The 21,752-nt window shown below is 42.6% G+C and overlaps 2 protein-coding genes and 1 long non-coding RNA gene across 4 annotated transcripts; 2 read left to right on the plus strand and 1 right to left on the minus strand.

Annotated features, from left to right (window-relative positions):
• Positions 1–90: 90 nt before the first annotated feature.
• Positions 91–10,209, plus strand: RIDA (reactive intermediate imine deaminase A). 2 transcript variants are annotated; one of them, XM_081013897.1, is made up of 6 exons: positions 91–269; positions 5,079–5,184; positions 6,117–6,171; positions 7,376–7,444; positions 8,278–8,333; positions 9,495–10,209. In XM_081013897.1, exons 1-6 carry the CDS (start codon positions 205–207, stop codon positions 9,561–9,563), a joined length of 420 nt encoding a protein of 139 aa, XP_080870023.1. In that variant the 5' UTR covers positions 91–204; the 3' UTR covers positions 9,564–10,209. The 2 variants fall into 2 exon arrangements, with proteins under 2 accessions (XP_080870023.1, XP_080870024.1); XM_081013898.1 differs by lacking the exon at positions 7,376–7,444 and having other exon boundaries at positions 92–269.
• A 1,597-nt stretch (positions 10,210–11,806) lies between these two features.
• On the minus strand, positions 11,807–21,316 carry ERICH5 (glutamate rich 5). The gene is made up of 4 exons (XM_081013892.1): positions 20,934–21,316; positions 17,135–17,620; positions 15,530–15,637; positions 11,807–13,088 (listed from the first exon to the last, which is right to left on the minus strand). The coding sequence occupies exons 1-4, from the start codon at positions 21,022–21,024 to the stop codon at positions 13,066–13,068; spliced, it is 708 nt and encodes a 235-aa protein (XP_080870018.1). The 5' UTR covers positions 21,025–21,316; the 3' UTR covers positions 11,807–13,065.
• On the plus strand, positions 15,648–16,564 carry LOC308481511. The gene is made up of 2 exons (XR_013988726.1): positions 15,648–15,762; positions 16,293–16,564. It is a non-coding gene; the product is annotated as an uncharacterized lncRNA (long non-coding RNA).
• Positions 21,317–21,752: the final 436 nt, after the last annotated feature.

A 21,752-nucleotide genomic window follows, 5' to 3' on the forward strand; every position in this document is an offset into this window, starting at 1 on the left:
AAAATACCGTATTTAAAAAAACCCGCGTGGTTTTAGAGCTGGGGGCGGGGCCTTAAGTTGCTGAGTGGGAGGCGGGGCCGCCGTTGGCTTTTTGGGGGGAGGGGGCGGGGCGGAGTGGGAGTCGGTTAAAGTTCAAGCGCAAAGAGCCGCCGGCTTCGTTCATCCAGCGGTCCGTTGAGCGAGGAGCTGCTGCTTGTCGCTGCCATGGCCGCCTTAGTGAAGAAGATCATCAGCACCGCGAAGGCTCCGGCTGCCATGGGCCCTTACAGGTAAGGGCAGCGTCCCTCCTCTGTACGTGGACTGCAGTTCACCTGCGGGACTCGCTGCCACAAGATGGGCAGATGCCAGCGGCTTTAGAAAAGGAAGCGGGGGGCGGGGGAGGTTTCCAAGGAAATCGCTGGAGGAATCAAGAATGGCCACTAGTCACTATGGCTAAATATTCCAGGAGCAGAGAGAGGCATCATATGTCTCTGAATACAGTGGTTACGTGCGGGGGGGGGGGGCGGGGTTGCTAGGCTCTGCAAGCGTGTGAAAAATTCAGGAAGTAAGGCAAAGAGCTTCAAATCGCCCCAAATCTGGAAAGGGCTGCTGTATGTTTGGAAGAAAGCACTTCTTCACCCAGCTCGTGGTAAAACTATGGAACTCCTTCCTGCAGAGACGCAGTGGTGCCCACCAACTTGGATGAGATGGATTAATGGATAAGGCTTGCCAATGGCTACTGGCCATGATGGCTATGCTCTGCCTTAATGGCCGAGGGCAGGGTATCAGTTGCCAGAAGGGTCCTGCTTGGATGGTGAATCAGAGGGGCCTTTGGTGGTGGAACACTTGCATTGTATGCAGAAGGACCCAGGGTCATTCTCTGCTGCAGATATCAGGTGATGGGAATGACCTGTAGCCTGAAACCCAGAGAGCCACTGTCACTTGCAGTCGTCAGACAAATAGTCTGTCTTGGTATTTGGCAATTTCCAGTGTTCTTAAGTGCATTGTTAACTTGCTGTGCCCCAAAATGTGAGGGGAGATGTACTTATTATTATTGTTGTTGTTGTTCTTGTTAACAACATAATATTTGCATGTTTACAGCCAGATCAATTGCTTGTGTAAAGGAGTAATACTTTAAAAAAACCTCAGTTCAGCCAAAAAGGGAATTGGTTGAAAGTATTATATTCACATATGTGAATACCCCAGATGGGTGGGGTATAAATAATAAATCATTATTATTATTCACTGAGTTCAATACTTCAGTTGTAGTCCTGGGTAGAGCGCCGTCTTTAACTAAAAATATTACTTCCTTTTACCAACCTGTAAAAATGCATGATGATAGCTTTTTCTGGCCTCTGGAAAATTTCGCTCAGGGTGACACCTCAGTTTGGCATTCTTTTCTTTTTTTTAACCACCTCCCTGTTGAGGGATGAGGGAGCTACTAATCCTTTCAATTTTTAATAAGGATGTGAAGAACTTTAATACATTTCAAATTTATTCATAAGGCAACCAGAGGCAGGTTGTCATCAAAACCTGAATATATGTAAAGTTTATTGAACTCCTCAAATGGAAAACGCTGTCCTACGCTAAGCTGTCATAGTAATCTGTCCATTGAGTAAGAGCTGGTTTGCCATTACTGCACTTTTTAATCATTAACGAAGAAGCTAGCTAGACTAAAAGTTTAATTAGTGTAAAATGAAAAAGGCCAAGGAGTCTCTCTTCAAGGCCAAGTCTGGAGTAAGCTGATATACCTGAAGAGGGCATGTTAATAATCTTTAATGAGACTTCAATATTGCAAAAGATATTTTCTTCCCCAATAATAAGAGCTGCGGTCAGCTTTGGTTTCTTAGTTTGTAGTTTCTGTTCTTCACACACTTCAGCATCTGCAAGTAAAGCTATTCTCTTGCATCAAGCAAGACACCAGTTGTAGAATGTGTCATGTTCATAATGTACATACTCTGAGGTGGTCCTTTTCCTAGGTTGTGGTGTTGTTTAGTCGTGTCTGACTCTTCGTGACCCCATGGACCAGAGCACGCCAGGCACTCCTGTCTTCCACTGCCTCCCGCAGTTTGGTCAAACTCATGCTGGTTGCTTCGAGAACACTGTCCCACCATCTCGTCCTCTGTCATCCCCTTCTCCTTTTGCCCTCCATCTTTCCCAACATCAGGGTCTTTTCCAGGGAGTCTTCTCTTCTCATGAGGTGGCCAAAGTACTGGAGCCTCAGCTTCAGAATCTGTCCTTCCAGTGAGCACTCAGGGCTGATTTCCTTAAGAATGGATAGGTTTGATATGCTTGCAGTCCATGGGACTCTCAAGAATCTCCTCCAACACCATAATTCAAAAGCATCAATTCTTCGGCGATCAGCCTTCTTTATGGTCCAGCTCTCACTTCCATACATCACTACTGGGAAAACCATAGCTTTAACTATATGGACCTTTGTTGGCAAGGTGATGTCTCTGCTTTTTAAGATGTTCCCAGGTTGTAGTCTGCCATTAATAATAGGTTTGGGTCCATATCGGAATCCAGACCCAGATGAAGGCCTCCTTCCCCTGTAACACACAGTGGCAATGAGTTTGCATCCAATCTTAAAAATGGAAAGTGTAATGCTGGTGGTTAACAAAAGAGGTTTAAAGACTGTCTCAAGGAAAACCTTTAAAAATGTAGTATAAACTCTGACAACTGGGAAACACTGGCTTGCGAGCGCTCTAATTGGAGAACAGCCTTTACCAAAGGGTCATGGGCTTTGAAGACGCTCAAACTCAGGACGCAAGGGAGAAACGTGCTAAGAAGGCGGCACTTTTGGCAAACCCTCATCATGATCAACTCCCACCTGGAAACCTATGTCCCCACTGTGGAAGGATGTGTGGATCCAGAACTGGCCTCCACGGTCACTCACGGACTCACCGTTAAAGCCGCGTTCATGGAAGACAATCTTACTCGGCTATGAGTGATCGCCAAAGAAGGAGGTTGCTGGTGGGTGGGGGGTGCATGTCATGGTCTGGTTGTGGCCTGGATATGGTCAGTGAGCATGGAATGCTGACCTACTGGGGGAAAGCTGTTTGTTGGGAGGGGTGCGGAGAGAAATTGAATGCTCCTTGAAAAACACTGTAGAACCCTGAATAGGAGCACTCTACATTTAATGGCTGGTTTCATCTACATATGCTGAACAATGCTGAGCAGCGGTAATGGGTAGAAAGTAGAAGAATAAGGCACAAGGAGGGGGTGACTTCTAAAGTTCTTAGGAAAAAAAGCTCAACCCCATGTGCTCATCAACGGAAGGGATTTTTATCCTTTTGTGTCATGCACTTGGCTTTGTTTACCAACTTGTAACCATTAGTCTAATTTTTAATGTTCTGCCCCGAACAGCAGAAAGGTTGGTCCCAGGCTAAGCTTGCATCATTTTAGCTTGTTTGAAGGTGTTCCCATTTATAATTGAGTGTTGCAATCTGCTGTTCCAAATTAGTTGGCTAGCGCACCATGTATTTAGGAGAGGCCAATGTTCACTGAGTTGCATGTTAAGGGAACGTGGAGGGCGGTGTCCTTGAGCATTAAATTTGTGCTGAAACAATGCAGTTAAGCGCTTTTTAAAATTTCTTGGGTGTCCATCGTATACTGAAACTTGCAGATTATGTGGTGGTGGTTCATGGATTTCTGTCACTCTGACTGAAAAAGTGTGGTGATGTGGTTCTCTCAGCCTGAGTGTTCTTAGAATTGGTGTAGGAATTGGAGTAACCAGCAGAGCATTAGATTAGAATATTTGCAACTGCACTGGTTCCACCAAATAAGAAACTTTTAAGCCTTAGAAGGGGAAAAGAAAACTTGAAATCACATTTATAATCTGTGGCAGATTGCTGCTTTCTGCTTGGTTGTTTGCCAGGTAGCAGTCGTTATTGGCACCAACTGAACAGGCATGTAACTGCCATAAAGCTGTGTGACCCAGCATACTATAGCAAAACCTACCTTGATGAATCTGTTTATATCTTGTCCAGCATACAATATCTGTACCAATAACAACAGCATTTCATAAAACACAATTGGTCTCGTAAAATACCAATAAAGACAGTATGCAATGCAACCTTGAGTAAACTGCAACAATGCTAATGTCCAAAGGCCCGAGTGAACAGCCTTTGTGTTTTAATCTGGCGGCTGACTGTCTGCAGTGTAAGTGCCTGCTGAATCATTATGATTATTAATTAAATATCTTTGTTACTTACCATTAGTTTATTTGGCTTCCATCCAATACTGTAAGACTCACTGAATTCAATGGGACTTACTTCTGAGTAAGGTGTGCCTAAGATTGCATCATGAGTTGATTTGGAAAGAGAGCTTTATGGCTGCTTAGTTGTAACCTGCAAGTTTCTAGTACTTCATGTGGATCAAAACTACATGTTATGTGCCGTTGTCTGTAACTGTAGCCTGATTTTTTGGATTAAATGGGAAGCATTCACAGGGCGCTGTAATCTTGAGCAGAGCATTGGGGGAAGATCCATCTTTCCTCAAACCATTCTCCCACTCAAAATCCCCCTCCCCTTGCTTTTTCTCCCTTTGGATCAGGATTTCTTAGCAGCTGGACAAAGTTATATTGTATTACATGAGAATTTAGAATACTGTAGCTAACTTCAGGACAGAACGAAGAGCAAGATCTTTCTACCACCCAGAAGACCTAGATGTACTGATGCTTATGTTGAGGATTAAGTCAAGCTAGACTTGTTGGAGACGTTTCTGTTCATTCAGACATTTTCAATAACTCATGCAGACTGGTCCTCCACAGTTTTTAATTAAATCAAAATGTTTTAACTTTGAGGTCAGGTTTTGTTTTTTTGTTGAATTTGTATTGCTTTGGGTTTAATGGCTCTCTTTTATTTTGTATTTTTTGGGTGTTTTTTTTTACTTGTTCATTATAATCCACCCAGAGAAATTTATGCTGCGGAGCTGCATGCAAACGAAATAAATAAATAAATCAAGCAAGCAAGCAAGCAAGCTCATGTCTAAGTTATGAATGGGAAATCTTTGGGAAACCAAAATAAAATACTTTAAGATAGCAAAAAAGCAAATCTTTCTTTTTCTTGTTTTCTCTCTTCTCTACTGCTGAACCTTAGCCAAGCAGTGTTGGTAGACAGGACCATGTATATCGCAGGGCAACTAGGCCTGGATCCCTCAAATGGACAATTTGTACCTGGAGGAACAAAGGAACAAGCCAAACAGGTGAAACACCGTTATTATTCTGACAATGAGTTTGATGTCATTATTCATGTAGCATAAATTAAATCTTAAGGGCATGTCTGCAAGGCTCAAAACAGAAGATCAGATGTACTGTTTCAACGTGTCCAGTCCTGGGGGGCTGGGTCCCACTTAACCACATAGCTGCCAGGGACCATTGAAGATTTTGGTGCCCTGCACCGAGGGATACTGGATGAAAGAGTGCCCACGCTTTTCAGGACCCTTTTGGGTTACAGTGCTGAGTAGGAGCACACGTTCTGGGCCCCTATTTTGGGAATGGGGAAGGCCATAGCTCAGTGGTAGAGCATCTGTAAAACATCCTAGGAACAACCCCCAGCATCTCTCTGCAGGGCTGGGAGAGACCCCTGTCTGAAATCCCAGAGAACCACTGCCAGTCAGTGTAGACAGATGGTCTGACATCGGCCCTGTGTGACAACCAGCTGCCAAAAACATTTCCATGTGATTTGCATTAATTTTTTTAAACAGTTGCATTTTATTTATATTGGTGGTTTTGCTATTTTATTATTCTATCTATTTAACTCACGTGCTGCCTGGAGGCTGATTGCAACAGGTAGTATATATATATTTATTTATTTGTATAAATAAATAAATAACTGACTAAAATCCCAAGGTTCTTGTGCACATAGTTGCCACTGCAGAGAAAGCTAGTTTTCCTTACGTTTCATTGAAATTCATGGAACGTAGGCTGGTTGTGACTTGACTTGTAAGCACAACTCTTTCTAGATGAGGGCCTTGGTGATTTAACGTTTTGCTGAATTTTGTCATTATAAATTGCTGGTTCCCACCCTGTGTTTCATGACGTTTTAAAATGGTGCATATGTTGTAACCAGCTGTGACTCCTAGGGGTGAGGTGTGCAAATCTAAATAAATGACTCAAACCCATTTTGTGTGTTTAGGCCCTTCACAATATTGGAGAAATTCTGAAAGCTGCTGGCTGTGACTATGACAATGGTGAGTAGAAGCTATGCTAAATGAGTTACTTCTGAATTATCTTACCTTGAATTGGACAGGAAAAGGAAGTGTCTCTACCTTGTGAGAGACAATGACAGAGGTGGGGCTGCTGTGAATATCTGCAGGGTTGGAATCAAGAACATTCCCTCTTCTCATATTTACATGACATCCCATGTCCCTTTAAAAAAAAAAATTCTGGTTGATACAAACATCTTACTGAGCCCCCATTTTGGTGGGTTTTAGGATTTTGAAAGTTCTTACTATGTCACCTTTATTCTTCATGTGAAATTCTGAATTAACAGGTACCAGCAATCTGAACTACAGTGGTGCCCCGCAAGACGAATGCCTCGCAAGACGGAAAACCCGCTAGACGAAAGGGTTTTCCGTTTTGGAGGTGCTTCGCAAAACGAATTTCCTATGTGCTTGCTTCGCAAGACGAAAATGTCTTGCGAGTTCCTGCGGGGTTTTTTTCCTCCCCCCCCCTTTTCCCAAGCCGCTAAACCGCTTATCAGCTGATGGCTAAGCCGCTTAACAGCTGATCGCTAAGCCGCTTATCAGCTGATCTTTAAGCCGCTTAACAGCTGATCGCTAAGCCGCTTATCAGCTGATCCGCTAAGCCCGCTAAGCCGCTAATACTGTAGCGCTAAGCCGCTAAACCGCTAATGGGCTTGCTTCGCAAGACGAAAAAACCCGCAAGACGAAGAGACTCGCGGAACGGATTCTTTTCGTCTTGCGAGGCACCACTGTACCTCCTGGTTACTATTTAACAAAGTATAAAAGGAGAATTCCCGGGTTCCAAGATCCAAGTTTGGGGCAAGTACTCTTTGGTGAAAAAATCCCAGCAGAATTTTAAAATCACAAAATATGCAGCAACAAAGTAAAGCATAGAAATATAGGCTGGAAACATAGACCTTTAAAATCTGCCCTTCCAAAGTTTCCTTCTTCCCCACTTCCAAACTCTCCAAAGGTCAGGTTCATGAGCTTTTCAGAAAAAGTTGCACAGGCAGTAAAACTTGGCTTAGGTACAAAGTGGTGAATGTTCCTAAATTATTGATATAGGAACTCAAGAATGGCTGATACGAGCCATGCGGTTGAGCTGGAGCAACCAGCTCAAACCATAACACATGCTGAAAAATTGTTGTTATAGTTTTTTAAAGCTTGATAATTGGGAATGGAGTTTAAAATACCATTTTCTCATGTATAGTGGTGAAGACTACTGTGCTGATGGCTGACATGAAGGACTTTGATGATGTGAATGAAATCTACAAGCAATGTAAATATCGCTACAGCTCTAACGCTTGTGTACCGCCAGCTGTACAAGCAACAGTGTTTTGCCCTGTACAAAACATGAAGCAATGTGGTCTCCACCAAGATGGCTTCAGCTGACAAGAGCGACACAGAATGGAATGAGAAAATCCAGATGGGGGGGTGGTGGAAAGAGAATTGTTCTGTTTTTAATGCTCATGCTCTTGTGAGCCCTTTTGTTAAAACAGTCTGTGAGCTGCTTTTTTTGTAATTGGTTATACCCAGTGCTAGGCCCATGGACATAACTTAGTTCCATTAGTTTCTATGTGTCTACTTTGAGTAGGACTTAGTTGGATTCCAGCCAGGCACTATCACTAGAGGACAGCAAAGAGCGGGCCTGGTGAGGAATTATGGCCTAATGAAAATGTTTATGGGCCTGGAGGGCTGAATTTGACCCCTGGCCTTGACATACCATGACATATAAACAAAGCCTCTCTCAAGGACAGCTGGATTATACAACCTGTATAAATTATGCAAAATATTTTTATTTTGCTTTAGTTAAGTCAAATGAAGAGCTTTATGGGATTTCAGTGCTCTGCTCCTTGATTACTGAAAATTCCTCTTTCTTGTAAGGCATCACTTGGCATTTCCCACATATCTGTAAGCTTTTTCTTGCCTTAAGGCTTAAAAACTTAATACTGATTCTACTTCCTATGGTTGCATAGTACAAGAATACAGATAGCCTGCTGTATCATTGGTGAATCTATTTACCTAACTCAGCAAGCTGCTGCAAATGTAAGCAAAACTCCGTATTTCATGTTGTCAATATAATCATGGCAATGTCTTTTCTATTCTACTCAGTCTTCAAGTGCAACTTTCCAGCCCGAGCCGCTTACCAAGTTGCTGCTCTGCCAAAAGTAAGTGCTGTTCTATTTCTACAAAACAGCTTCTATATGATTTCTTGCAGATAGAACTGCTAAAATTATTTAGACACAAGGACTTTAAAAACTTAACTTACCAGTGATTTTGAGAATTTACAGAAAGGAGCAGGATATGACTGAGAAGCAAGCCCCATTGAGTTGAGTGGGTTTACTCCCAAGTAAGGGCATATAGGATTTCAGTTTAAGAGTCTTTTGGCACCTTAAAGACCAATAGACTTACTGCGACATTAGCTTTCATAGACTAGAGCACATGTTTAGAAGACATGAAGTGTAATCCTAAATGGATTGTTTAGAGCCAAACAAGCATGAAACTTGAGACTGTGTGTGACAACTCCATGTAAAGCTTAACGTATTCAAGATATGCTTTGTGACCATTTATAATAGCACTATCAGGTGTCGTTGTGAATGGCTGCAGTGCTTGTATACATTTAAGCTTTGCATAGAATTCTCATAGACAACAGCACCTCTCACATTTTTACAGCTTTTACGTGGCATGAAGGGCTGCAAATCTTATACATGCCCCCTCCAGCAAGTGGAAGTGCTTTCTATTACACAGAAGCCACCATTGGCATATAGACCCTTGGAGTCTAAGGAGGATTAAATTGGAATGGACACAAAGCTGTGGGGTGCAGAAGACGCCTGCACTGATTTTATAATGCAGTTGTTTGACATCGGCCCAGGACCCACATACTTACGGGACTGTCTCTCCTGGTATGCCCTGCGGAGGACCTTAAGGTCCACAAATGACAACACTTTGGAGGTCCCAAGTAGCAAGGTGGTTAGATTGGTCTCAACTAGGGCCAGGTCCTTTTCAGTACTGGCCCCAACTTGGTGGAACACTCTGTAACAAGAGACTAGGGCCCTGCGGGACTTGAAATCTTTCTGCAGGGCCTGCAAGGCAGAGCTGTTCCGCCTGGCCTTTAGTTTGGACTCAGTCTGATCCTTATTTCCCTTCCCTAACGGTTTTGATCTATGGGCTACTTTTAAAATGAGGCTGCATTTTAAATTGCATTTTAACCTGTATTTTAAATTGGTGGGTTTTTTCTATTATGTTTTTATTGTAATTTTACTGGTGTTAGCCGTCCTGAGCCTGGCAGGGCGGGGTATAAATAAAATTTATTATTATCTTCCCTACAGGGTGCTCGTGTGGAGATTGAAGCTATTGCCATCACTGGACCTCTGCAAGATGCCCCACCACGACTATAAATTTAGTTGTTCTTGGTATTTCCTTTCCACAGGATCAGGAATGATTTGTGTAGGGAGTTCAGTTCTGACACTGGCTTCATATAATGTAGTCAAATTCAGGACTGGGATTCTACATGAATTTTTCTGGCAAAGATCCTCCTCCCGCATCCCCTTTCTACTGTGCCATAAATGCTCTGAGCCCTTGCAGGATTTGGTACACATGAAGCTCATTAAAGATCTGAATACTTGGGTACATCTTGGCCCTTGAAGTAGTATTTTGAGGGAGACTGTGAAATAGTTTATAGAAAAAATTAATGTAGATTAATTCCGTAGTGATTAGAAGCCAAGATAGCATTCTTGCTATGCACTACATTAAGCAACCCTACCCATAAAAATGTTTGACGGAAAGACTATGATGGATTCTTTCGGAATACTGTATTGGAGGTGGAGGTTAACTTTAGATTTAGCCACTTAGAAAAACATAGTCTTGGACTTCTGCCTGACCCCATCTGACTTACTAAACAACCTAATGTTGATGCCAATTTTATACTGAGAGGATCTTTTGAGGTGTTTTGTATTTTTAAATAACATTACCTTCAAAAATAGCTAATTTTAATTAACTTTGTGGTTGTGGGGGTGTTACATAATAAACCAGTTGCATAAAGTATCAGATTTAGACTTGTTTCTTCATTCATAAATAAAAGTGTTTGGGTGTTTAAATTGGACCTTCTATTCCTAAAAATACCACACAGAAATAGGCAGCAGTGAAGGCCAAGTAGGTACCGCTGCATCGCAATTCGGTCATTCACAGTGACAGTTCTAAGCCAAATTATATATTTATAGCCTTAAGAATTACGATACCTCTGTAGGAACCAGTTACACAAACCAAGCATGGAATACAGGTATGAGAAGAATTTAAGGAGCTTTTTTGAGCACTCCTATTACCTGCACTTAGTGTGGGACATGTGCTCTTAATTTGTACATGTGCTGAGGCAAATGCATTAAAAATGGCAATAAACTATTTTCTTCCTGTAATTATTTAACTCTGAAGACTAAATGGGCAAATAGTCCCTTCCATCACAAACATGCAATCCAGCTTTGAAGACTACTTCACCAGACTGAACCCATTTGGAGAGAGGAAAATAATGTATGTACCGGTTGCAACAGAAGAGAGTCTTGGTGCTGCCATTATGAAAGTTGTAGGCAAAATATTTTAGTATGTATGTGCCTAGAAGTGTGAGTGGCCTGAATACCCCACACTGAAGCTTTTACATAGAAGTATTGCCTGAGTAATAGGGATGCGGGTGGTGCTGTGGGTTAAACCACAGAGCCTTGGACTCTCCGATCAGAAGGTCGGCTGTTCGAATCCCCGCAATGGGGTGAGCTCCCGTTGCTCGGTCCCTGCTCCTGCCAACCTAGCAGTTCGAAAGCACGTCAAAGTGCAAGTAGATAAATAGGTACCGCTCCGGCGGGAAGGTAAACGCCGTTTCTGTGCACTGCTCTGGTTCTCCAGAAGCGGCTTAGTCATGCTGGCCACATAACCCGGAAGCTGTACACCGGCTCCCTCGGCCAATAAAGCGAGATGAGCGCCGCAACCCCAGAGTCGGCCACGACTGGACCTAATGGTCAGGGGTCCCTTTACCTTTTTATTGCCTGAGTAGAAGGATAAAATTATCTGTCACAGCACTACACTGTTCAGCATTTTCAAAAGCTAATGGTATGTTACCAAGATCTATCTAAAAAGCCCCTTAACAGGCCTCCCAGGACTGGGTGAGCTTGCTTTGCCTCTGAGGTGTGGGGTATAAATGACTCCTCTGTAGGAATCCTTGCTTTCTACCTCACCTGAGGCAAACAGGCAGCCCAATTAATGGATACCTTCAAACTCTTATATGCACCTATTCCTTCCTTCCAGGAGATATGATAAATACCCACCTAGATTAAAGGAGTAAAGCTTGGAAATTGCTATTCCGTGGTGCATAAGAAGTACACAGAGCAGACTACTTCCCAAACCAATAAAAGTGATACTGATTGCAAACTCCAGCAGAGTTTCAGGAGCATCCTAGTATAGGAACAGCAGGACTTACCATGCTAATACCTCTCAAAAATAAGTTATCCATCAAGTCATGGACACTGATAGCATGTAAGTTACATGGTCCTTACAAAAGGAAATGTATTGCAAGTGGTTTTCGTTTCCGAAGGTAAAGATGTGAAACACACAATACATAAGCCTATCGATATTAGAATAGAGAATTAGTTTTCATGCAGACATTCCATAAATGCTTTATTTCAGTGTTAAAATTACCATTTTATAGACTACATGAGGCACAAATCCCAACCATTATCAAGTATACCCCGGCATAAAACAAAGGTTTCCTGGTTCAGACATAAGGTGGGTGAAGATCAGCTCTGCTCAAGTTTTCCCAACTTCTCAAAAATATGCAACCAATAGATTCACACTAAAACGTCTGCAAAGTTCTTGCTTTTTATGTGAAATTATTTTCTCTCAGCTATAAGATTTGCACTTCAACGTTTCTCTTTGAAAAAGACTGAAGGGTTCACTTTTCATAATTACTATCAAATAACAGGTTTATAAAGGCAAATAGAATTCATATACACTTTGGGGGGAAATCTATAAAGTGTTCTAGAAGTACACATAATTACACACTAGAGGCAGCAATTCATTTGGTTTATACTTTTACTTTAGTGTGTGTTTTCAGGAATTGATTAGAATTTTACAGATTTAAAATTTAACATTTTCATTTTAACAGAAGTGCTACCACCACAATACAGTAACAGTGTATGTTGCTGTTGTGCTTATCAGTAATTTCTTACTAGAGTGTACAGAATTGCTTGTTTTGTCAACAGGTGACAACAGTTATCCTGTGCTTTCAAAGTGCTTTCAAAGTGCCATAATTACATGCTAGCTCTCATCCCCTGAGTGCTGGATTGCAGTGACTATCTTCATTAGTTTAAAAAAACAAGGCATGAATTGATGCATCTTTCCAGATTGAACCAAAGCAGCACTATTACGCTCCAATATCCATACTTGTTTTATGTAACAAAATTCACTTAAGAGTTGTACTGGTAGAGTTAAAAAAAACCCTCATGGCTGCAACATTATTACTAGAACCTAACCATGCTCAGACACTTTCATATCTAGCGCTTGGAGAATCTCCATGCACCCAGTTCTACAATTTATGGTGTTGATACAGCTTACCCTAGCATTATTTTTTTTTTAAACTGAAATACAGTAGATGAAGTTCTTGATTTGCAACACATGATTTCACTTAAATGGAAGTTTCCAGAAGGCACTCTATGGCAAACATGAAAGGTTAACACACTGCAATTCCTCAGTGTCTTGGCAACTTGACTTCCCAAAATAAAATCATTAAAATGGTTTCTCCCCTAGTGCTCAGAAGTGACAAGTCCATACAAGCTTCTATAAAAAACCAGATTATACCAAAAATCACAGTGCTAGTATTATTTGAGCAGCCGAAGATGAAGTCCAGGCAGAAGCCACGAGTCACTCTTCATTATTTGTAGCTTCTGCAATATAAAACAAAAACAAAACCTAAAATTTTTAAAGTGGCAATGACTTTCAGACAAATATATTCTAGGAACAGTTCTTTGAAAGGAAGTCATCTGTATGAATCATATGAAGAAGCTTCTGCTGCTTATATTTAGCATGTCAGTACAATGCAAGTAAGGCAGTAAAGCTTTAAAGTGGATTATTGGGAAGAATCAGATCTGATGAAAATGGTGATCCTTTCTTTACTGGAAATAATTGGATATTAAATTTATAAAGGTCGGAGAACCTTTTCCAGCCTGATGGCTGCATTCCCTTCTGGGCAACTAGGGGCAGGGGGCACATGCCAGGCCAGGACAGAAGCAGAAGTAGTCAGAGCAAACAATATAAATTTTACCTTTGTACAGTAGGCTACTTTCTGCACATGCTTGTATACTCCTTTCTATCCTCAATCCAGGCTAGCAAGTAGTTTTTATTACAGTTGAAGGACACGTTCCAGCAAGGCAAAAAATACTTGAGGGTGGTACAAAACATGGCTGGAGAGAGGTGTGGCCTGGGAACATCTCCCAGGCCTGAGCTTCCCCACCCTGGTCCGTAAATACATACTGTATTGACTTCCAGCATCACACAGCAGCTAAAGAAAAGCCAAATGGGATTGCTTAGCACACTGGAGGATTGAAAGGAGCATGTACAGAAAGGTCCGTAAAACAAGACAAAGCCGCCTGAGCCTCTGTTGACCAGTACTAGGGCTACCTGATGCAAAGTGTCGCCATATGATAAACCATTTAAAGTTCACACTTGTCGAGTCATCTTTTGCTTCAAATTGATTTGAGAAAGCAGATTCAATTAAAGAAAAGAAATCTTGACACTGGTAATTTGAGTTTGCAAAGAGTGAGCAATGCGGGAGAGGGGAGGATTCCAACTATTTCTTATTTGTAATTCTGCACGACTCAAAACAGCAAGTTACTAAATATATATACGTGTGTGAGAGAACTAGGAAGACAAAACACAACTATCTTTTCATGGGCATATTTATGCACAGGCAATTCCTCTTCCCACTATAAGAAATTCCACTAATTATATCAAGCATTTCTCCTGGGTGCTATGATGAGCTTTTAATTGCAGACCCTGGTTTCCAAAGCAGTAGGGGGCCTTCTGTTTCACAGAAAGGAAATCTCCACCATCAATTAAGATTGAGGGAAATTAAAGTGCTGTAATGTTAGATCTGGCCTGAGCGATGAACCCTTTTGCCTGCCTTTTCATTTGTTCTTTTGTCTCTAGTCAAAACCTGTACTTTGTTTTGTCCAGTGAGTGAGCTTCTGAACCCTACCCATTCCTCACCTATTATAACAGAAATCCGAGAATGGGAAATCCCAGAGCCATGGTAGCAATCTGATCATCATCAGAATGTGTTTGGCAAATAGTAACTATGGAATTAAATGTGTATAATTAAGCTTCTCATTTCCTACATGTGCATCTTTTCCAAGTCTATTTTTAACTAGCTTATCTGCTTCAAATGGCTTGGGGCCAAAGTAGATGAAAGCAGGTAGTGGTAGTCCAATTTTGACAGCAAGAGGGTTCACACAAGTGCCCTGCTGCTTGCTTCCCTACAGTCTGACCCCTCCTCAAAGGACTTTTCTCTACAGCTGTGCAATTATGACAGAAGTGAACCCAGCTGAAGTGAGGGCTTTCCAAGGGGGCTGTAGGAGGTAAGTGGAAGACAGAGAGGCTCTACCTTCCCCAACCTGCTGCCCTCCAGATGCTCTGGACTGCAGCTCCCATCATTGATGACCACTGGTCATGCTGGCTGCGTTAATGGGAATTTCCTTCCAAGACGTGGCAGGAACTCATTTGGAGAAGGCATCATCCCATGTCCCTACTGCCATTTTTAAACAAAAGCTGACAACCTCTAGATGAGGTTAGAGCAGACCTAGACACACAGACCAGGGATGAGGAACCTGGCTTTCTCCAGGTATAGTGGTACCTCAGGTTACAGACTCTGCTAATCCAGAAATAGTACCTTGGGTTAAGAACTTTGCTTCAGGATGAGAACAGAAATTGTGTGGCGGCAGCGGGAGGCCTCATTAGCTAAAGTGGTACCTCAGGTTAAGAACAGTTTCGGGTTAAGAACAGACCTCCGCAACAAATTAAGTTCTTAACCCGAGGTACCACTGTATTGTGAGGCTACAGTTCCCATAATCTTTGGCCACTGCTCGGATTGGCTAGGGGCAGAAGTAAGTCAAAGTTCAACATTTGGAGGACTACAGATTCCCCATCTCGGAGTTAATCCTACACAACCTAGGCAGATTTAAAAACAAGCAATTACCTGCAGGACACTGTTTACATACCTCTATTTAAATAATGCAGGCAGCATCCAGGACGTGCCAATGTAAGGTTATGAATACGAATACAGCATTTTAAACTTCTAATATATTAGCCCTTTGCTCCTCCATCAACATACCTATCTCTGTTGCTGCCGTAGCTTCTCCCATTTCTTCTTCTTTTGTTTCAGAGCCCTCACTTACTGCATCACGGTGCATCTCAGTTTCCTTCTTTTCTCCTGTCTCACCTGGAACAGTAACCATAGAGATCAAGCCAGGGAACACTGAAAGAGTATTGAGTGCCCTAGCAGGTTCTGCACTGGTGGCTGGCACCCTTTGGAACTGGTAGAATGGAAGACAAGAGAGACCAAAAGTAGGTGGAGCCAATGACAGGCAAAACCAATTAATTCCAGCTTTGTCCCCATCCTCTTCCTTCTCGCAGAGTTCTATAAAGGGCAAACTTTAGACTGACAAGCTATCCCTGGGGCTGATGGTAAGGCGGCAGGCAGGTGGCACCTGCCTGAAGCTGGTGGGGCAATGCTCCATTTGTGCTAATGAAACAGCCCCCACTGATGCTATGGGTGTTCCTTATAACATCAAAGAAGAAATAGTTGAAAGCACAGGAGACATGCAGCACTTGCCAGCTGATATAAATGTATTTGCCACATCAAAGTGTACCTACCATTGTCCTCTGTGTACTTTTAGAAAAGTTGTTGGTGAAATAAGTAACTTAAGTTGTATTACTAAACTTCATTCAAAAGATTATATGGTTTTCATCTGTCAGCATTCCACGTGTCAAGACATGTACATCCATGTAAACAGAATTTCCATTCACCCATGCATTAAGCGATTTTGATGTTTTTCAAACCATTCAGTAAATGAATACTACCTTGTTTCCTACAGCCTGCATTTTGCAGAAATCCTGCGGCACGTACCATAAAAGTGGTACAGAAAAGATTCGTCATGGGAAATGGCTATCATAGCTAATAGCCACTCAGCACTAGGTATAACTCTTGATATGTTCAGATGCAGAATACCTACAGCTACCAAAGGCCACAGCCAAACAGCATCTCAAAGGGGAATTTTCCTGGTGTGATGGGAGACTGATAATGGACAAGATAAACACTTGATGTAATGCAGCAAAGCAATTCTAAATAAATACTATTACCTCACAAGCAGACTGGAACCAATAATAGCGTTGTATTTTTGGTTAACTATTATACACATTGCAATAATTTTGACTGGACTGATTTGGAATTTAGCAAAAAATTGTAAACCGCCCTGTGTTCTCTGGATGAAGGGCGGTATACAAATCTAATAAATAAATAAAATAAAAGAGAAACAAGTTACTTTGATGTCAGAATGTTCAGATCCATTACCAAATCAAAGTACAGTCGCCTTTGTGCCATTTGTCTTCTGGCAATATGCACCAAAGAAGGGCTTTCCAACCCACTCTCTTGTTAGCATCTCACCTAGCATAAATAATTGCTGGGGGCGGAGGAGGAAACTAAGTACATGAAATGGGAGCACAAGGAAACAAAACAAGGCAACAATTGGTGGCACTGACCTCAGTTATTCAGAGGGGCCCCTTTTAGTCTATTTGTCAAAGCTACACACAACTCAAACCCACAGGGCAAGATTTTTGCCCTCATGTACCTGCATGCAAAAAAATTCATTACAATCGGTGGAATCTGCATACAGGTCAGAACTTGGCCTTCTCAGTCTGAAATAGCACAATTTATTACCCTCAGTCTGTTGTTCTTCATCCTCTTGCAGCTCCTTCACAATTTCCGTTACAAGACTCCTAACAATTTCCTCAGTTGCAGGCTCAGCTGTGCCTGTCTCTGCTGATTCAACAGGATCAGGCTGACTGTCCTGTACAGTTTCCGGAGGCAAAGTGTTGGCAGTTTCTGTGGCAGCTTGAGGCTCACCAACCTCTTCGGCTGGTATCACAGGTCGAGGCTCACCGGCTTCTAAAAGGGCGACAGGCAAACTTTTGCTGAACTTCTCTTCCGGCGCCACGGGTTGAGGCTCTGTGCCTTCGGGGTCGACTCTTTGACAGGTAGAAAGGGCACAGTTGGTCATTCCAGGGATCAAAACATCTGCTTCCTCTTCAGCAACACCCTTGCTTAGTTTTGCTCCATCTGAGCCCAGCTCTACTTCTTCCATTACCCCAAGTTTGGTCTGATCAGAAACAGTTTCATTTTCGACTGCGATGGGCAAGTTGTCCTCTAATTTGGGAATGTCGATGAAGCAAATAGAAAAGAAGAACACAAATTATTACTGAGAGCAAATCTATAGGTTATATATATATATATATATATATATATATATATATATATCCCATTTATCCATACAATCAACTGTTCTTCTGTAAACTTGATGCCACCCATATCAAAGCATATCTGAAAGAGTAATTTCTAGGAGTGGCAACTACACCACCAGAAGCAACTCTAGGGCTACTTTTTCTTTTTTGATAGTGTGATTATCAGTATGCATGTTAGCTATAACGTCTAAGGAAACATGTAGAATGCACTATAAGAAATTCAAAACAGAGAGTGGCTCAATTGTCCCATCCAGTTCTAAATTCGGACAAAACAGAGGGGTGCATAAAACCTGCCCCAGTACTAAAGTTAGTAGGAGTAACCCAACTCTAAACCAAGTACTTTTACTGGTCTCCTTCCATATGTGAATAATTGTCGTTTATTGCACAATAACTACTGTTCTTTTACTGCAGCCAATACAAGTGGACCAGGCCTTCAACAATATAGACATAAGGCAATGCATAACCCTTCCTCCACAGGTATCTTGCATCTCATGATAGCAGCTATTTCACAAATTATTGAATGAACATGTCAAGTCATTTAGTTCTGATGCTTAGAAGCAAAAAGGCAGAGTGTTCATGTTGTAGCCTGAAAGCAGAGGTATGTGTAGATGTTTATGTCCCTTACCCACCCCAACAAGTCTGAATGGTAATGACGAGCACAGTGTCCCACCCAAATTAATTTTGACAAGTTAACTTATTAAACCATCCTACAAAAACTGTTTTGAGTGAAGAAGCCTTAAGGGAACTCAGGAAAAAGCTTATAACTGCAGAATGACATGTTTGTTTCCTGGTAAAATGATCTCACCAAGAGTACAGCAGAATTAGTTACATGCCTTTATATATTCAGTGGCCTCCTTACCTTCCACTACGTAGATGTGTAAATCCTTTAAAAAGAAGAGGAAGGCCTCATTAAGATTTTGCCATATGTGTAACTAATTTACACATTTGTCCAAAATGCCCAAGGGAAATAATTTCAACTTTAACCATGGAGTTGATATTTCCCCCAGGATTATTTTTGCTCCTTTTGAAGTGTTAGATTTTTAATTTTATACTATAGCTTTGCCTTTGTCCATTTGTCGTTTATTCACACATTGAATGTAGTCCACAAACTGGAGAATACTGTAGTGGATTTCTCACAAAATCAGCATAATATGTCCCTGACTTGCAGCCCCCAAACCACAAACAAAGTCACCCCATTCTGGACCAGTCACAGTTTCTACACTGCCTTCAAGGCCAGCATATAATGGCTGTCAAGCTCAGAAGTTAACCACAGTAAATTTTTAGACCAGTTGTAAGGAATTGCATTGTTTAGTAGAGTTTGTGTCACATTTCAGTCTCCTGTGGCATCATTTTATAACGCAATGGAATCAGACAAGCCACTTCATCCAGGATAGATCAGAGCATCCAATTTAGAAACGAAGCAAATACTTTTATCATAAACGTTTATACTACACACAAAATGTGGACTCAAACAGAAATATGAAAAGCTATTTATTCCTAGGTCAGTTTTCACAATGCCAAGGCTGTACTGTATTGTGTTACTGGACACTAAAACAAAAATTTAGACATAACCTTTTCATGTGGCATTTTATCAAGGAGTACCAGATAAGTTTAAAGTCTGATTAAGAAATATATACTTTTAAAAAGCTTTATTGAGAGAAGAAAAATGACTGTAGCGCACTATCTACAAACTATGAAAGCCTGAGAACCTTTTTGCAAGTGTAACCAAGTACCGTAGGTATGTTTACTTAAAAGTAGGTCCTAACATGTTAACTGAGGTTTGCTCACAGGGAAGTATACACAGAATAATAACCCAAACAATATACCTCAGTGTGCCTTAGGTGTAAACACTATTTGTTTATATGCAAATCTATACACAACTTATTCTCAGGCAAGTTATGCGGAGTTTCAGCACAGCTTTTTTTTGAAGCCTGGTTATAATTTATACTGGAGAGTTAATACCTCTTAACTCTTAGCAGTCCAGTTTAACACAGGCCGGTAGACTATGTTATTAAAACAAAATATCTGCCAAACTTACATAACAATGACACAGCCATATGCAGTTTATTGGTAGTTACAAAATAGGCCCACAGCCCTATAATTGCTTATTTAGAAGTAAAATTAAATGCACTAGCTCCTGTGGATCAGGATGAATATTGCCAGAATGGCAATTTTAGTACTAGAACAAGCCAAGATAAACTAAGGTGGGAAGTGGGCTCCCCCCACCGCAACTTTTGATTATTTTACTTACCTCCATTAACCACAGAGAAAGTAAAATGGAGGCATGGGGGTAGGCAAGAAAAGAGGGAGCAAATTTAGGGTTCTATTCAACTAATTGTTTCCTCAGAATAAACCCACTGAAATTAATGGACCTGAAATTAATTAGCCATGTTCATTATTTTCCATGAGTCTTCTCTAGGTAGGACTAGTAGGGAATACTACCTTACAGATTATGGACTAGAAGTTAAAAGTATCTTCCCATCTGAAGATAGCAAGGAATGCAGAAAGGATAATCAAAGGAAGACTGTACCTGCCTCTTTAATGGATGTACAGAAGGAAACAGAACTTGAGCAATGCACCTTGTTATATAGGCTCGAGAAAAGCAGAATTCCCACCCCAAAACAACAGGAAAAGAACAGGTGTGGCGACCCTAACAATAATACCGCTCCAAACGGTTTTGAATCCTTCTTCCCTCCCCGCACCAGATTCAACTCTATTATAAACTGAGCGCCTCTTGCTACGAAAAGAATATTGCGACACCTTAAAAAAACACAAAAAAACCTTAACACACCGTATATTTCAAACACACAGGATCCCGGGAACTGCGGTTTGCTACGGGTGCTGGGAAATGTAGCTCCGTGAGGGGAAAACCACATTTCTGCCCCTTCCTTACAAACGTATTACGGCTCGAGAGGCTTCCTTTGATGCACGACGCGCAAACCCTCGACTGAGCGGAACATATAATAGAAGTTTCACTGCCACATAACTCCCAATATTACAAAGGGAGCGAATATCAAGCGGGAATTAAATTAGGTGCTGCTTTTACCATTAATTACTACAGGTGTTTTAAACGCTCCCCCCCCCCCAAGTGTGCTGAGCCCGCGTCCCCTGCCTGCTCCGCTTGCCAGAGCAGCAGCAGCAATCTTGTAAGGGCAGGATAGAAACTTTTTTTTAAAGGAGAATTGGTAGCAGCAGCAGGGTGCCTAAGGGGCGCTCACCGCATTTCTGCAGCCCGTTGGCGTCCGGAGACTTGGGAGCCGGCCGGCTGCAGTCCTTGACCTGGGTCTGAGCGCTGCTGGAGCACCCCATTTGCGCGGCGGGACCCCACTCCCCACACCGGGCCGAGGCAAAGAAGCGGGTCTCCCGGGGCGGCTCCTCCGCGGGAAGCGAACCTGCCGCTCCGCTGCCGCCGAAGGGAATGCGCGCAGGTGTCTCCTCTCCCAGGCGCTAAAAAGGGGGGAAAGCGGCGGCCGCCCCCCCCCCTGCTGAGCTGCGCGTGCCGAGGAACTTCTCTCTCATAGGCTCCCGCCGGAGTGTTTATCGCTCGAGCTCGGTTGCCATGAGAACGGCGCGCGGCCAGGGGTAGCCGAACACGGGGCGCTCCAAACTTTGGGCATTCTTCTTCGCACGGCGCAGGCGCGGCGGGAGCCGGACGGGCGCCTCGTGGAGGCTCGGCGGGGCAGAGCCCGGGAGGTGCAGTGAGGTGATGGGTGACATAACGGGGACGGGGCACGCCGCTGGTGTCGCTTTTTTAAATCGCAATTTAACGCGGCAATAGGGCCTAGTGGGCGGCTGCCCCCTCTGTTTGCTTTGGGCCTGCCTCCCCTGCGACCAAGATAGATATTAAACAAGAGCAGGGAGATAAATTGGTGCTGGGGGCTGATGTCCGGAGCCCCTTCCAACAGGGCTGGCTCCCCACAAATTTGAAATAAGCGATCCAATGAAAATGATCCCCTGAAGAAGACGTGGTGGGCAGCCTTTGACCCTTCGGGTGTTGCCAGGCCCAGACGGGGGGGGGGGGGGGCATATGGGCCACT

Source organism: Podarcis pityusensis (genome assembly GCF_964106645.2).
Source record: "Podarcis pityusensis genome assembly, chromosome: 7".
NCBI lineage: Eukaryota > Metazoa > Chordata > Lepidosauria > Squamata > Lacertidae > Podarcis > Podarcis pityusensis.

Coding starts and splice junctions, on each gene's coding strand:
- RIDA (XM_081013897.1), top strand. CDS start 205: ATGGCCGCCTTAGTGAAGAAGATCATCAGCACCGCGAAGGCTCCGGCT. Junction 270..5,078: donor GCTGCCATGGGCCCTTACAG/GTAAGGGCAGCG, acceptor GCTGAACCTTAG/CCAAGCAGTGTTGGTAGACA. Junction 7,445..8,277: donor GAATGAAATCTACAAGCAAT/GTAAATATCGCT, acceptor TATTCTACTCAG/TCTTCAAGTGCAACTTTCCA.
- ERICH5 (XM_081013892.1), bottom strand. CDS start 21,024: ATGGGGTGCTCCAGCAGCGCTCAGACCCAGGTCAAGGACTGCAGCCGG. Junction 17,621..20,933: donor CAACGGGCTGCAGAAATGCG/GTGAGCGCCCCT, acceptor TTCCCAAATTAG/AGGACAACTTGCCCATCGCA. Junction 13,089..15,529: donor TACGGCAGCAACAGAGATAG/GTATGTTGATGG, acceptor TTTATATTGCAG/AAGCTACAAATAATGAAGAG.